This window comes from Lygodium microphyllum, chromosome 1 (genome assembly GCF_053477565.2).
Source record: "Lygodium microphyllum isolate KBCC chromosome 1, Lygodium_microphyllum_v1.1.10, whole genome shotgun sequence".
Taxonomy (NCBI): Eukaryota; Viridiplantae; Streptophyta; class Polypodiopsida; order Schizaeales; family Lygodiaceae; genus Lygodium; species Lygodium microphyllum.
Window position 1 is genome coordinate 56398938 of NC_141135.1, and position 17009 is coordinate 56415946.

General features: G+C 38.4%; 1 protein-coding gene across 1 annotated transcript; it reads left to right on the plus strand.

The window, feature by feature from the left end:
• Window positions 1–2657: 2657 nt before the first annotated feature.
• Window positions 2658–6387, plus strand: LOC148041142 (uncharacterized). Its single transcript, XM_087676985.1, has 4 exons — window positions 2658–3069; window positions 3642–4682; window positions 4823–4978; window positions 5095–6387. The coding sequence occupies exons 1-4, from the start codon at window positions 2944–2946 to the stop codon at window positions 5269–5271; spliced, it is 1500 nt and encodes a 499-aa protein (XP_087533111.1). The 5' UTR covers window positions 2658–2943; the 3' UTR covers window positions 5272–6387.
• The last annotated feature ends 10622 nt before the right edge of the window (window positions 6388–17009 follow it).

The window sequence follows — 17009 nt, forward strand, 5'->3', positions numbered from 1 at the left end:
TATCCATTAGTCACTACATTAGAGTGATGCATCATTTCTATGTTCATTAGCACTCTTTCACCATGGCACGACATTACCCCGGCCAATGAGACAATAACCATCCCTTTGATGGCTTATACCCCATACACCCCTCCCCTGCTTCCAACTTTATTATGTAATGCTCTCCCTCCAATGTCATGTGATGCACCACATATGCTCCAAATCTAGAACTTTGTTCTACGAACTACTTAGCAAAATGATGATAGGCGCTGAAACATGTGCCAAAAGACCCCCAATTATTCTTCAATTGCTAGCTCATTTCTCTCGCTATTGTAAATACACAAGCACAAAAACACACATATGGACATTTAGATGCACATACACTCGAACACACATGCACAAACTTGCACACACAATCCCTTTGCACATTTTGTTTCACATTGATATCTTTGTCTCAAGTTCTAACCCCTTCCCATCCTTTTCTTTCTCCTCCTCTTTTTTGCATCCTCCTCACAATGCATGTGTGTTAAGGTGGTAAAGGATGGCTTCAACTTGCATACTTACAATTATATCATACTCGCATTAAATAGCCCCCTAGAAATGCAAGCCCACTTTTCATAACATTTAATATATAATAAAGGACTAAGGTGTGCACATTTGAAGCAGAAAATCCTTCTTAAATTCACCAATGAATGCTTAACCTTGCTTAGAGTACTTGTTAGACTTGCATATGCATGAGTGACTTCCTTGAAAGAGTAGATTGGAGTGGGGTTAATCCCTCTCCATTATCCCACTTTGGGCAACTCAAACTCTTGTCCATGTGTCCTAGTCTCCAAGGGCAGTGTCACATGAGATATTGTTATGCCTTCTTGAAGTCTCACAAGTAAAGCAAGCCTCATGTGGCACCTTCTTAAACTTTCATTCTTTATACCAACTCAAGGCAGACTTTACTTTCTAGAAAGTCTAGCAAATCCCAACATGGCGTCACCCTAAACCTTCCTATTTGATGCTAAGCTACAATAGTAGCAATTAAAGTTGTTCATTTTTTGCTTGATTGGTACCACTTGGTGTTGGCATGAGTCATGGTCACAATTGGGACCAGAGTCAAGCTTGTGCGAGTGTTGTATATTAAGAATTATGCCGCATGAGGTATAGTGGGGGTAAGAGGAAGACGATGAAGGAAAAAGGTATCATCCAATCATGCGAGTTGTTTGTAGATGCTCAAGTGTTTCCGTGTGTCGTTTATAATAAATGACAACTTATGAAAGGTCTTTGTGTTGGCAAATTCTGATTGGCTCCTTCATGTTCCTTGATAATTGATCCTTCCTCTCATTTGTGAATGCAACTAGAGGTTTTTAAAAACAATCCTTTTTCGTTCGGTTTAGTAGCACTTGTGGGGTTTCAACAAACCCCACTCCCCCTAATCCCTCTTTTGTGCAACCTCATGGGACTGAGGTTAATCCTCTCCCTCCCTCTTCCTGCCCACCCCGCAACTAGCCTTGTTGCACCCTAATGCGACACAACCATATAACTATATGCTTATAGGTGTGACCTTGATTTTTCAAACCTCTAAGATACATAAGTATGTTGGACTAGTGCTCAGGAAAAACTTTTTTCTCAACTCGTAAAATAAAGACAAGTCCCAAAGCAACTGGTTTTGATGTTCAAAATCTATATGAAAGGCTGATTTTATAAATAAGATATTTAAAAAATCCACAGTTATTTTTAAGGGTATTTCCACCAGTGTTAGAAATTTCCAATTAATACAAATACACTAGAATGTAGTTTTTTACTTTCTGCATTGTGTTGCTAAATGGGTTGCTTTAAATTTTTATTGCGAGATATCAATCAAAGCACCACTCTGAAGGATGGCACGTGCCGCACAGTTGTAGCAGCAGTTGGGAGGAATCAATATTTTGACCGATTGAAACACATACACCCACCTCTACCAACTAGGCGATATAGCTCATTAGCAAACATGGTTTTTGAGAGCACTTTACAAGACCTAAGTTTTGGCCGACTTTTCCCAATTTTTGCATGATTTCTCCAATTTTGAGCTCTAACATTTCCTTTTTTGGAAGGGCTTGCAAATATCTTTATATAACTATATTTCACACGACTAAAAAATAACTCTATAGTCTCTAGAGAGACACACACACACTCTCTCTCTGCCTCATTTTGATAGCCTATGGGGTGGTGTGACCCTTTGATGATTCATGAGGCATCTTCCTTAAAAAGGCCTTACTATATATCTAGAAACGTATTACAAAGATCTCCATAACTTTTTCATTCACACACCTGGCTTAATTTGGCTCATTGATTTCTTTTCATTCACACCTGCTTCAATTTGGCAGAGCTCCATCGATTTCTTTTGCATTCACACGTATCTTAATTTGGCTGATTAATTTGACCTCAATATATGTTTAAAAAACGTACTACAGAAAATTGATGAGGCACTTTTTTTAAGGGGTTGTTTTGAAGAGGCCTTAATATATGCTTAAAAATATATGACGGAGATCTTTTGTCTTGAGAAGGCCGTATTAATATATTTTTAGCCTTAATATGTATTTAAAAATATATTACAGGGATGTCTCCCTGTCTTTTTCATTCACTTCTACAGGTATATGGTATATATTGTATAATTTGGGTTTCTGCGAAATTTTGCCCCTTTTCTTGCCCTGCCTGTTCTCTCTCTCTCTCTCTCCTTCACCTTTCCTTTCATCATCGTGCGTCGCCATTTCTGTCTGAAAAGGAGAGCGGACTTATGTGCCCTGCATTAAATCAGCTTGTTCATCTTTCTGGCACAATTCCATCTGTCCCCAGCTGCATTGATCAACTTGGCTTTCGACAGTGCCTGGTTTTGCTCACTCTACTGTGATTTGATCACCAGGTTAACAAACCTGATACCCTTCTCAGATAATTTGCTCTCTCACCTCCTACCGTTTTTCCTCGTTTTGGCTAAACATGAATTCAATGGAGCATGAGCTTTACTTCTCCTTCTCTAACCCTTTTCTGGACTTCCCCTACACGTCTAATTGTATCCAGTCCGATGGAGGATTGCCTGATCTCAGCAGCAGAGGATTCTTCTCGGTAATTACCTCATCCGTTGAACAACTCAACTGGGGCTTTCCGGCATATAGGATCCATATCATTTGCTGCTGCTTGTGGATTAGAAAAGGGCTGCAGTGGAGATGCTGTGCAATGCTGTGTCTAATCAATTTTATCTGTGCCATGTTTGTGTTTGATCACTTCTATCTGTGCAAGCACATGTGTATTTTGCTATTTCACATGCTTCAACACTGGCTGAAATGACATAACCGAATTGCAAATATATGGCATTTTTCAACTATGGCTTTGGTGATGTAGATGTTGATATTATTGTGAGTATTAATGCATAGACTGAGATGGCATTTGTTGATTGCAAAACTTTGTATTACATAAATCTTCTGCTCCTGAGATCTTTGGGGTTCTTTTAACACTGCAAACCATGGCCAGGCTGGGGTGGCATTGCAAACCGTCTGCATCATACCATATTACCTCCTTGACGTTAATGTTACTTGAATTTCTGGCTTTTGCTATGTAATGTCGAACTTGATTCACACACTATCTCATTCATGCTGGGCTTTGCTTTGTACTTCTCCTGAATTTGACATATGCTGCAGCGGAGCATCCTCGATATTGTGTCCGAGGACCCAATTGCTGAATTTGAAGATAATGAAGACATTTTCTCGACTCTGGGCTCAACTAGGATGCCATTGGAGGCTCCTGTGCCAACTGAAGCTAATGAGACTCTGGTTTTTTCATCATCGGCTATGGTTTCAGAGGATCACAACTTTGAGTTGCTTCAATCTGCAGTGCCTTGCAATAAACTTGATGGTCTTTGCACCTCATCCTTTACCATTAAAGAGGAGCTGAAGGAAGAAGTACAGTCTGGCTATGTGTGTGCCAACACAGATGGTGTTAACAGCACTCCTGCCATTGCATCAGGAACTGGCAGCTCTGAAAGCACCTTGACTGCAGCAGATGCATTGAATCCAGACATTGTACGACAAGAGTCTTGCTGCTTCGATGGCCTTGTATGTAAGGATAAGCAGTCATTTTCATCTCTCAGCCCAAGCTCCATGTTTGCCAATGCAATCACTGTAGCAAATGTGCAGCCAGTTATGGCTGAGCCAATCTACGCTCCAATTGCCAGTTTGGAGCGAACTTCCTCCAATACAGCAGTTTTCTCTCGCACACATTCAATGAGCCAGAACAATGCCATGGTCTATAGCCTGGATGAACACCATAACCATGATGATGGTGAGGATGGCCCGGATAATGGTTCTAAAGCTCTGCAGAATGGCACACTCTTATTTACAAATCCTGAAAAGCGTCTTATGCACAGGCAGGATTTATCAGCTGAGGGCATGGAAACTCAGAGTTATAAGACTCAGTCTCCCTTGTTTGAGGTTGTGAAGGTTCCTCAAACTCGCATTATACAGCGGAGTTTAAGTAGCCATGCTTTGGGGCAGCTGCATACTTGCAACATGGCTGTGGATCATATGATCGAATTGCCGTCCCTTGCACAGACAGCATCTCTTTGCTCACCTTCTAATGTGATGCCTGCTCACTCACAACTCCAGGTGACAAGCTCAGCCTGGAACTGTACCACAACTCCAGCCTGCTCAATACGTCGTGTTTTCAGCACAGGCGATATTCAGGTCCATATCCTATCCCATTGCCCATGCGAAATCTGAAGAGAATGATTCAAGTGGGATACTAGGTCATAGGTTGAGAACCAAGGCTACTGCTCTTTAATGTGATTGGTTGGGTTTTGAGTTTTCCTTTGTCTATACTGCAGACTATGAATTTGCAGGAATCTGGAAAAAGCCCCCCTTTTGCAGTATTAGATGACAGAAACTTGAAGGTAGGGCGTTATACTTTGGAGGAGCGAAAGAACAGAATTTGTAGGTACAGACAGAAGCGCACTGAGAGGAACTTCAGCAAAAAGATCAAGGTACAATAACTGCTGTGCTTTGAATTGCTGGAGCCATTGCAATGCCCACTTTTTGAGACACTGAGATTTTGTAAACATGCTAAGCTATTTACTATCCTTTCATTGCATGTATGCAGTATGCATGCAGGAAAACATTGGCAGACAATCGCCTTCGAGTAAGAGGAAGATTTGCCAAGAATGATGAAATGGATGATGCCCTCAGCTTTCACTCTGGTGGGCGGCGCAGCCAGGAGGATGAAGATGAGGAGACCCATTGGCAGCAAAGGTTATCTAGCTGTTCCTTACATAGCTGAAGTATTCTAGTTCTTTTGTTTAGGTTCTGAGCTGAGCATCCTGTGCCTATATCTGTAAAAATTGGGAGGGTCAAGTCTATGCATTACCTAAAGGTCCAATTGTAATGCATGGGTAGCATTCATTATAAACAGTTTATGCTTACATTGCACTCCTTCAGGTTGCATTTTGCCATTGCAACCTCTCTGGTTGTATAATATGCTAGCATTAGTTACTGTCAGGAGCTGAAGGGACAGTGGGAGAACACTGTGATCTGGATTGGACACGACAACGCATCTGCCTTTAGAAGGGCATCCAGATGTGCTGTATATCACCATTTATGAATATCAGAGTTCAATCTTGAAATATGAATAATATAAGGATGTACTATGAATCTAGAAACTCCTCTGGTTGTATAATATGCTGGCGTTATTTACTATTCAGCAGCTGAGGGGACAGTGGGAGAACATTGCGATCCAGATTGAATGCAACAATGCATCTGCCTATAGAAGGGCATCAAGATGTGTTGTATATTACCATTAAATACGAATATCAGAGTTCAATCTTGAAATCTGAATCATATAAGAATGCTATGGTGACTCTGCTAGCTGGGCATGGTCAAAAGTTGGCTGAGATTTGCAGGGAGAGACTTTCTTCTCTTTAAATTTCCAATATCCTGTCTTTCAAAGGTTAGCTGAGCAGTGAACCTTTGGGTGTTCATATATTCTGAAGCATTCTTTCAATGGACTGCTCTTGAAAAAATGAGCAGATTATTGGTGTGTTTGGTTCAGTTGCTGGACTTGACAATTCCCAATGGATGCTGGTGAGGGCAAGTTGTATGTACAAGTTTCAAGCTGGGAAATCATTGTTATATAATCATGTAGTGAGCCTGAGAATCATGAGATGCTTATAGAACTTTGCCCAAGGTTCCTTAAATCAGTAAAATGACTGTTTTGACAATCCTTTGATACTGAGAATGGAAGATTTGTGGGGCAGACAGGTGTATAGAGAGTGCTAGGCATTACCCTTGGGAAGGATGGATTAATTTTAGAACAGAAGAATTTGTTAGTTTATAAGCATTCACACTAGAAAATGATCAGAAATGAACTGGAAGTAAAAGAACTTTGGACGAGAATGCAAATGAACAGCAGGCTGTCTTAGAAGATGGAACATGGCCTCACAACATGTAGGGTAAAGGGGCCTATTTAGTGACATTTAAGGATTCCTCATTTAATCTTTGTTTAATTTAGATAAATTGTATGATTCCTCTTTTTATAGTTGAACTATATACATCATATCATCTCTAAGAAAAACCTAGTCTAGCATTTTGATCTCTTTATGAGGTAGACTTAGCTATAAATCAAGGGTTCACAAAAGAGTGACAATGAGAGGCCCATATAATGATAGTAAAGGAAGCATTGTTTGATGGTTCTACAAAAATCAAACCACTAAAAAAATCATAGAACTCAATCGTTTGATTGATGTAACTAAGCATTGTTTGAAGGTTCTACAAAAACCAAAATACTTAAAAAATGATATAACTCAATGTTTTATGTTCACACCTATATTCAATAGCTAAGAATTCATGTGATAGCTTCATGTTAGCAACAAATGAGGCATCATTTGTACAAAATTGCCACTAAATTGGGGTGGGGTATATCATGCTTTTGGGGGTGTCACTTTATTTTCCCCTTTACTTTAAAAGATTGATGTTCCTCTAATGTGCATATTTTGATAAGTTAAGACTCCAAGTTCAATTGCATGATACCTTCAATGTTTCACAAAGTTGGGCCTTACACCCCAGTGTTTGGAAGTTTAAGATTCTCAGAATAAGCAATAACCTCACAATAACTTCGTTGGTAGGTGCCAATTTGAGCTTGATGCAATAGCTTCATTCAATAATGCTTTGAAGGTTAGAATATAAGAGCTATTCATAGTAGAAGTACCATTGCATTTCATAAATAAGTTTAAACACCACTTTGACTTTGAACAAATAGCTCCATTCAAATTGTGCTTTGAAGGTTAAAAGCTAAGAGCCATTTACATCAGAAGTACCTATGCAAAAACAAAATTCACATTCATGTACGAGGTGATGTGCTAAACCACACTTCATATGGCACTAAGGTCTATAGATTATTTGCACACTACACACCATTACAATGTAATATAACATGAGCTCTATGTTGATTTGATAGGCTAAGAGATCAAACTTTAAATGGTGCCAATCAAAACTAATGTTTACATTGAAATGATTGGAACATCCAAACTTGCTCATCACATAGTCTAGTGGACTATGATATAGTTGGAGAGAGAGAGAGAGAGAGAGAGAGAGAGAGAGAGAGAGAGAGAGAGAGAGAGAGAGAGAGAGAGAGAGAGAGAGAGAGAGAGAGAGAGATTGATTGGGTGAGCATGTAGGATGGAGAGCATTCTTGTCATATCAATGATAGGACCATGATTATTTAGGACATAAAGCATTCTTAATATTTCAATTCATAAATAAGGCCATGATTGAAGAATCATCAAAGTAATTGTCCAATGAGAGTCTTTAGACAAGAGATTCAAAGGATGTGTGGTGATTCCCTTAGGCACATCTACTTTAGATTAGAGAGCTAGTTGGATGAGACTAAGACTAAGACTAGGACTAAACATTGTAAAACATAGCATGATTGTAAAATACTACATATCCTTGAGATTGTGGAATGATTGCAATGTAGCTCCCTTAATACAATGGTAGTTGAAACCTCATTTCTATAAATTTTGTTCTATTTTGTAAGTAGTGACAGTAATATTCACTCTAAGTTTGTGACTTTATCAATATATGCATAATTCACAAAAAGTGTAGGAATAACAAAGAAAATAGGAATTGCATTGAATACTAGGTTGGAAATATAACACTAACATACAAATATAAAGATGATAATAAATGAAGGATTGCATTACTTTATATAGAGCTTACACTCGAGGGGGTCACTCATGAATATATGTATATATAACGTGAGTTCAACATAAGGGGTTTTTAAAACACCATTTTTATACATTTTCTACATACAGAAGGGTGAATAGAAAAGGGTTGTTTTTTATTCAAGAAAAATTCACAGATTAGGATATTTATAAATAGGCCATGAATGCACGTTATATAGAGAATATATATATAGTGAACCCCTCGAGAGCTTACAAGTATCCAAAGTCCTGTATGAGGATCATTCTCACTGTTAAGTAACATTTAAACCGTTTGACTCCATAGCAACCTAGAATTTGTCATACCACACAAAAGTGTTCATGCTATGTATGGCAACAAGTAATAAGGGCTTTGATGGGCATGGGTGGATGTTTCTTGGCTAAAAGCTCATAGAGTAATCTATTTGTAGCATTATTACTTTATCACTATCAACTTTGATTAGGTGGCTACCAAGTTAGTGTAACAAAAATTGAATGTCAAAAGTAGGGAAAAGGGAAATTTGTTGGAAAACTTCATGTGAGAAAATGCAACATATTCTAATGTACTTCAACCATGAAGTCCCTTCTAAAGCCAACTAGATCTTGACCTTTCCATGACAGTGAAAATCATGCTTGAAGATGTGCCAATGCAGTCGAGTGGTTTGAGTTTGGGTATGAGTTCAAATCTTAAGTTCCAGTTCCTTAGCGACACAAATGAGTTCGCATCCAAAATCATTTAATCATTCTTGAAGGTTAATAGTGGCATGTAAAAATGTTGAGTCAAAGGGTGCATAGGCATTAGGATCATGACAAAGAAGGATAGGATATATAGCTCTCTTATCATTCTCATAAAAAGAAAGTGCAAGGTTGTTCTAATAATGCATGCAAGTGAAGACATAATTGGTCAACTACACATACTATATAGAATGAAATCAAAGTGCCATTAAATAGGCATTGAAATACAATTGATCTAGCTCTCAAGGGCCATCCCTAAATCAACATTATCTATCCTTTGAATGGGAAGCAATCCTATGCCTACTCCACCTCCTTCGATTGAAATCTTGCTCATGGTTCGAGTTTGACCTTTCACATGGCTTGGGTTTCTAAATTCGTTTAGATGTAAGAGCCTCTTATTTTGTAAGATCCTTCAATTCATGGGCATTCCTAGCATCTAATTGTAGATTTGGGTAAATTAGTCTAAATCTATAGGTAGAAAAAATTGACATATTGTCGGATAGTAGAAGTTGTTCATAACTTGGATGTGTATGTGATATTGAATGAACATAAGGTGGCTTTTCACCTCTTCTCGCTCCTTCAACATGTCTCTTTCCACTACAACAAAATCATAGTAAAGAACAAGATCATGATGCACTTTTACAGTCATGTTTACAAACCCATGAAGCATCTTGTTTGACATTGGGGTATTAGTTGAGGTCCTAGAAATCCAATCAAATGCACATACAACTGCCACAACCTATGGGCATATTTAAATTCGTATAAAAAAGGGTCACTTAGAATGTGTGCAAAAATGCACAATTAAATGTGCCCAAAACCTTTTAAAATCACTTGCCTCCTTTTAATTCAATTGGAATCCTTCTTTTGATACAAACATGGCGAGAGAGAGGTTGAGAAAGCACTTTGTGATAGACGAGACAGAAACCATTATTATGGGCTTGAAGATTCTATTGGATTTTATGCTCTCGACTCCACACTTCATGTATTTGGGATTTTGGATTTCCATGTAATTGATGTTTTAAGTGTGCATTGCTCATTTGGAATCTGGTTTTATTCCAGTGGTAGTTACTTTAGCTACTTGGATATTTTGCATTTGAGGAAAGCTCTAGGTTTATGTAGTTGATCTTACTTCAGTAAGACCATGGCACTCGATTGAGTTATGTTCATGGTATCCATATGCTATTTGGATGACGTTTTTTCCTAGTGGGGTGATTTGATTCATGCTGTGAGCTGGCACCTATCTCTGTCAAGTTATTGCTAGTGATGTTTTCATCCTACTTGGCTATGTATTGAGCCTCTTTACACTTGCTCAGTCACTTTTGTATCTAGTAGTTCTCTTCTGTTATCTTTGAGACCTACTATATATAATAGCTATGCCTATTGGATGTATCTCACTCTAACACATTGGGTTTGATAGTTCTCAATACCAGTTGCATGCTTAGTGACTACTACTGGTTCATATATACCCCGCTTCTTGTAGGATATACCTAGAAGTTATACATTGGATTCTATCAGTTAATTGCTCCCACTTGGTCTTGGATTTATTGTTGTCATTATTTTCAGCTTGGTATAATTGTACGTTTATGCATCATCTATGAGGGAAAATACTTTGACTTGACCATGGTTTACTAATAGTTAGTAGACAACCCTACCCTTTGTTGATTTCATCTATTTATACACTATCTTGGTCTCGATTTTGGCCTATTTTTCTATTATTTACAATAATATCTTTGTGTTGGTCTATGCTTTCATTCATTGCATTATGGCTGGTAGTTTGAACAACTGCGCTATCTTCAATATTGACAAGTTGGATGGCACCAATTATAGGTATTGAAAGGCACAGATATGGTGGGTTCTAGTGCAAAAATTGTAGATTAAGCAATTGAGATATGAGGGTGTAAAGCCCAAATGTTTTGATACAAAGGATTGGGCTGAATTAGATAAGTTATATAAATCTACGATCGTTTTTTCACTCTCTAAGTAGGTTTTATATAATGTTGTCTCTAAAGGAGAGACTATGTGATAGTTATGGGAGAAGATTCATGATATCTATGACAAAAAAAGTCTTGCTTCCCGCCTACTTAAATGAGTTTTATTCAATTTTCAGCCACATGTCTTCACAAGGGATTGAATTTAAGGAGAATCTTCCTCCCTTGTTCCTATTGATTGCATTCTTGAGTCATGGGACATATTCCATATTGCTATGTGTGCAAATATGCATGTTGATGGATTGAAATTGCAGGATGTAGAGGGTGCACTCTTGAATGAAGAGGTTAACAAAAGAATATTGATGCTTCCTATAGTTCTCATGCTTTGATAGTCAAAGTCTCGTTCTTAGTCACATGGGCAGTCTCACAGTAAGTCTCATGGCCATAAGTCCACATTTACCTTTCATTATTGTGGGAAGTAGAGTCATATTTGGCCACAATCCCATAAAATGATGATGTCAAAAGTGTAAGAAAAAGGGAAAGAGCAAAGTGCACGAAAAGAATGATGTTTGCAACATTGTGCCTAACACCATATTAGAGAATCAAGGAATTTTCCAAGTCCCAATTTCAAATAAGTGATAAATATTTGACCACGTGGCTAAATCTTGCTCCATATTTGAAAGTGGAATTTGGGAAGATAGCTTATATAGCATTTAGAGTACACTCCACCTTTAAGTAAAAAAACAAGATTTGACCATGTGGTCAAATAATAAAGGTACTAGGGGTTTCCAAAGTGCATGGAAATTTCCAAATTCCCTAATATAGTGTTGCCTAACAAGCTCAACATCAACATTGAGGAGATTATCATCGTGTAAACTGATTCTGATGATGATCATATACTTGTAGCTTCTTCTCTTGATATTTCGTAGTTGATGGATGCCTCGTCCACCTATGCTTAGTATTCGTTGCTTGATTTAAGGGCTTCATTTCATTTTACACTCATCGTGAGTGTTTCCACTCCTGTCATACTATGATAGGATTTGCTAGATTGGATAATGACTTGGCATTGGATATTGTTAGTATTGGAGATGTCTAGTCTACTCTGCATGATGTGCACCATGTTTTAGCTTTGACTAAAAGCCTACTTTCTATTGGACAATTGGATGATACAAGTTATGTTGTATCTTTTGGTGATTCCTTATGGAATATTACCCATGGGAATCTTGTCTTGGCATGAGGTGCCAAGTCTGGCACTCTTTATCCCTTACTTGGATCTGGGTCTATCGACCATGTTTTGGCAGTGGTTGTAGTACCACATGTATCATTATGAAATTATCACTTTGGGCACATGTCATTAAAGAAAATGAAAATACTTACTCGTTTGCAATATCATTTGTCCCTTGACTACATGGGTGAAAGCCTCTAGCTCTTATTCATTCAAATGTTTGTGGATTTATGCTCTAAAAGTCATTAGGTTGTGCAAAATATTTCATTACTTTCATTGATGATTACTTTTACAAGGTCTAAGAATATCCCATAAAGAAAAAATCAAAAGTCTTGGCTATGTTTCAACATTGTCTTACTTTTGTTGAGAAGAACTAGTTTGGATATAGACTAAAATGTCTACTATCCGATAATGGGGGTGAGTATGCATCTAAAACCTTTGAGTAGTTTTGTGATAAGAGAGAATTAAGAATTAGTTGATTACCCCATATACTCCACCCCAAAATGGTATGGCTGAGCGTATGAATAGGATGATTTAGGAGAGTCTATAGTATGCTTAGCCAAGTAGGCTTAACACAACACAAGGCTGATGTAGTTACTATTGCCATATATTTGATTAATTGATCCAAGCGTAGGGTAGTCATCTTGATTACATAAGGGAGGACTTCATCAAAGTCAATACCATGCTCCTACTTAAAACTATTAGCAATCAATCTAGCCTTATAGGTTGGCTTGGGATGTCTAGGGGTACTATTCAACTTTTATACCCACTTGCATGGAAAAGCATGCTTTCACTAGGCATACATGGAATCAAATCCCATGTATAATTTTTGTGCAATGAATCATGCTCTAATTGCATGGCCCTCTCCCAAGAGTGACTGTTACCTCTGCGCATGGCCTCATCATAAGTAAGAGGCTTACCAACATCTCTCACTATAACATAATCCATATAGAGCACACCTACTTAGGTTGATATCTATATCTAGTAGACCACCACAAAATAGCATGTGGGGTCTGTACATCTAGTTTAACATCATGGTCGTGGGCCACTAGAGCATTAGCTGCGATGACAGGGTGTCTAGCTAGCTATATACAGGAATAGAAGACTCCTCCTACAATATCATCTTGTAGACCTCAATGACCTACTCAAGTTGCTTACGTACTTTCTCCTTATGAAAAACAACATCATAGTCATGGATGACCTTGCAGATTCCATAGGTGATAGCCCATCTCACTTACATCCCCATAACAAAAAAAGATGCATTTGATAGATTGGCTTTGGTTGCACCGTTAGATCTAGACCACTATTAGATGGATGTCAATATGGCTTTCTTACATGGGAACTTGCATAATGCGATTTATATGCAACAATCTAAGGGCTTTAAGAAAAAAAGGCAAGAAACACCTAGTGTGCAAGTTGAGAAAGAGCCTTTATGGCCTTCAGCAGGCATCTAGGGAATGGTACCACAAGTTTGATAAATTTATATCTTCACAAGGATATACCCAGAGTAATATAGATCCATATTTATATATGAATGAGGCTTGCAATGGTGGGAGTCTTATGATTTTGGCACTCCATGTAGATGATATATTGATTGTTTGGACTGCTCGTGATGAGCTAGATGCCTTGAATAGTCACCTCAAGAAGAGCTTTGAGATGAATGACATGGAATATGCCTCACATATTCTTGGGATACATATCACATGCGATCCCTCTAAGGGGCTCCTTTACTTGTCACACAAGGAGTATATCCAAAAGGTCCTTGAGTAATTTCATATACAAGATGTTAATCCTAATGGCTATGCTTTACCTTCTCATGTGAAGGTTAGTTAGGCCAATTGTCCACAATTTGATGAGTAGAAGGATGAGATGGCCAAGATCCCTTATGTATCTACAATGGGTAGTTTGATGTATGCCATGATAGCCACTCGTCTCGACATAGCATTTGTAGTGGGAGTTGTGGCATACTATATGGCTACACCTGGTAGGTAGCATTAGATGTTGTGAAGGGTATCGTGAGGTACCTTAAGGGAAATGCAGATACGTGCGTTTATTATGGTGGTCGAGATACAGGATTTGCAGGGCACACACAGTTTGATTATGCAAAGACATGCTGATAGTAGAAAGTCTATCTCTTACTATGTCTTCACCTTTACTAGAGGTTTTATTTGTCCAGGGTGTAGAAATGCATATCTCTATCCACTATATAGACAAGAGTATATTGTAGCCACTAAGGCTTGTAAGGAGGCTCTCTGAGTAGATCATCTAGTCACAAATCTTAGTATTACCGATGTTGTCCCTACACTACATTTAGATTCTATGAGTGCTATTCAGTTGGCTAAGAATTAGGTCTTCCATGCAAAGACAAAGCACATTGAGGTGCGTTACCACTTTATCAGAGAGGTCATTGAGGATAAGTCCGTCAAGCTTGTCAAGATCTCAATTGACCAAAATCCTGTAGATCTACTCACAAAAATGTTGAGAAATCAAATGATGTATGCCATAGAGGCTAGATGTATGCCCTAAAGAGGCTAGAAGATAGACAAATGATGCATGCTTTAGGAAGAGATGTTTAGAATCCCATATGCATAGTGAGGAGAGTGGTGCTATCCAAAAAGCTTTAAAGGCATGTACTTGACACTCATTTCAATATAGAGTACAAATCATTTTGAATCACTCAAGATTGTGTTTATGAGTCCAAGCTAATCTATCTTGGGACCTAATTCACTTGAGTTACAATTTCTCATTCTAATCATGTATCATGTGTTTGATTTGCGTCCACTATAGCTCATCTAGTTCTAGATTCATATTCTCAACATGGTATCAGATCCATGACTGAGCTAGGTAGCTAGTGGTGTGATTTCTTTTGTTTGACTTTAGGCCCAATGACCTCAAGAGAGAGCCAAACACTAGTTCTGTGATGCTCTCATCTGCATCTCGATCAAACTTGAATTTTTTTTTTCAATTCAACTAGCTGCTCTTGATCAAAAGGTGCACCATCCATGGCGAGCGACTTCCTGGCAAAATGGGTTGGAGCACAGGGATGGAGTACAACAGCCCTATTATTTTACCAAAAATGCCTCCTCAAATGCTAAAGAGATACACACCAGGTCTCATCAATATTCAATGGCAGGGTATAATTACCGTGAGGCATAGAGATCATATGCTTTCTTCAGATGATCCACTAGACGGACAGTGACGGTGGAGAGCACACGACGTAGAGAGTAGATACCAATAACAACGGTTTGATCGAGTTTCAAGAGTTTGTTGATCTTCTTGCGCCTGATTTGAGCAAGGAACAGCCATCATCATACACAGAAGAGCAGTTACGAGCTCTTTTTTATGCGTTTGATACCAATGGCAACGACTTTATTACTGTAGTGGAGCTGGCTCACTCAATGGCATGGCTTGGACATGCACTCATATCTAAGAAGCTCACCGAAATGATAAAATAGGCTGGAGCTACCATCGTCGATGCGCCCACCACAGATCAGATCGAGAGGAGGAGACGAAAACGACGCTAGAAACTGACGTGTGGTTCACGATTGCATTATCCTTCTTTTTTAAACTAAAACCCTATTTACTAAGGTTAAAACTCTTCCCTTTTTTTCAACCCTTTTTTACACGTAATTACTTCCCAAATCAATGTGTTATAAAGCCCATTCACACCTCCTTCTCCAAAACAACTCCATTCACAAGCCTATTTCACACTCTATCTCTTCAAACCAGCCTCCTCATCTAACACTACATCATCAAATTGCCTTCACATTTAACTAACTTTCTCACTATATGTGTCTCAACTTGGCTTGAACTAAAAGAAAAGATTGTTAATATGCTTGATAATTAGTTATCAAAAATCCTAAGAGGTTACTTGTGATTAGAGTTTCTATTGAACTCCTATTCTTGTAAGGGACTAGACACTGCCCGAGTATACTCGCAGTAAGACCTTCCTACATAAAATGACTTTCTTGCATAAGGGCTCAAAAGGAAAGCCAAAGCCAAATGAAAATCCAAAAACCATGTATCTCGAAATTCATCTCATGTGTGAGAGTTTGTCAAACAAAGCTCATGTATCCATCAGCATACTCACGTGTAAAAGAATGAAGCAAAAATGATTGTGTCAAGAAGATTGAAGCAAAAAGAGAAGTACCATGCATTGGCAAAAGGGATAAGAAGCACAACAAAAGCCAAGGAGCATGAAGAAAAAGAAGTCCAGAAAGACAAAGAAGATCAAAGGTTGCCAAAGAAGCAACAAAACAAAAAGGATGAAAAAAATATTTTCCGTTGCTACAAAGCAACAAAATGTTTTGCAAAAATTTCCCATAGAGGATCTCGAATACCCCTAGTGGATTTTCTTCCCATAATGGATGTAAAAAACCCTACCAAGATGTAAAATTTCAAGCCTTAACTTGACTAGACTGCCAAAGAGCTAGTCTCCTGGTCCATGTTTGCATGCAGGGGGGGCAAAAAGCGAGCAAGGGTAGAGACTCATTATTTGAGGGGGGGGGGGGTGTTGAGAAATTAAATGATGTATGCCATAGAGGCTAGATGTATGCCCTGAAGAGGCTAGAAGATAGACAAATGATGTATGCTCTTGGAAGAGATGTTCAGAATCCCATATGCATAGTGAGGAGAGTGGTGCTATCCAAAAAGCTATAAAGGTATGTACTTGACATTCATTTCAATATAGAGTACAAATCATTTTGAGTCACTCAAGATTTTGTTTGCGTCCACCATAGCTCATCTAGTTCACTTGAGTTACAATTTCTCATTCTAATCATGTATCATGTGTTTGCATCCACCATAGCTCATCTAGTTCTAGATCCATATTCTCAACATAAAAGTCCCTCATTGAATCATTTTGCCTTTCTTAAGAAGCTGATGGGTGTTGGATAAGATGATATCTTTCCTCATCCTATTCTTCTTTATGTACATT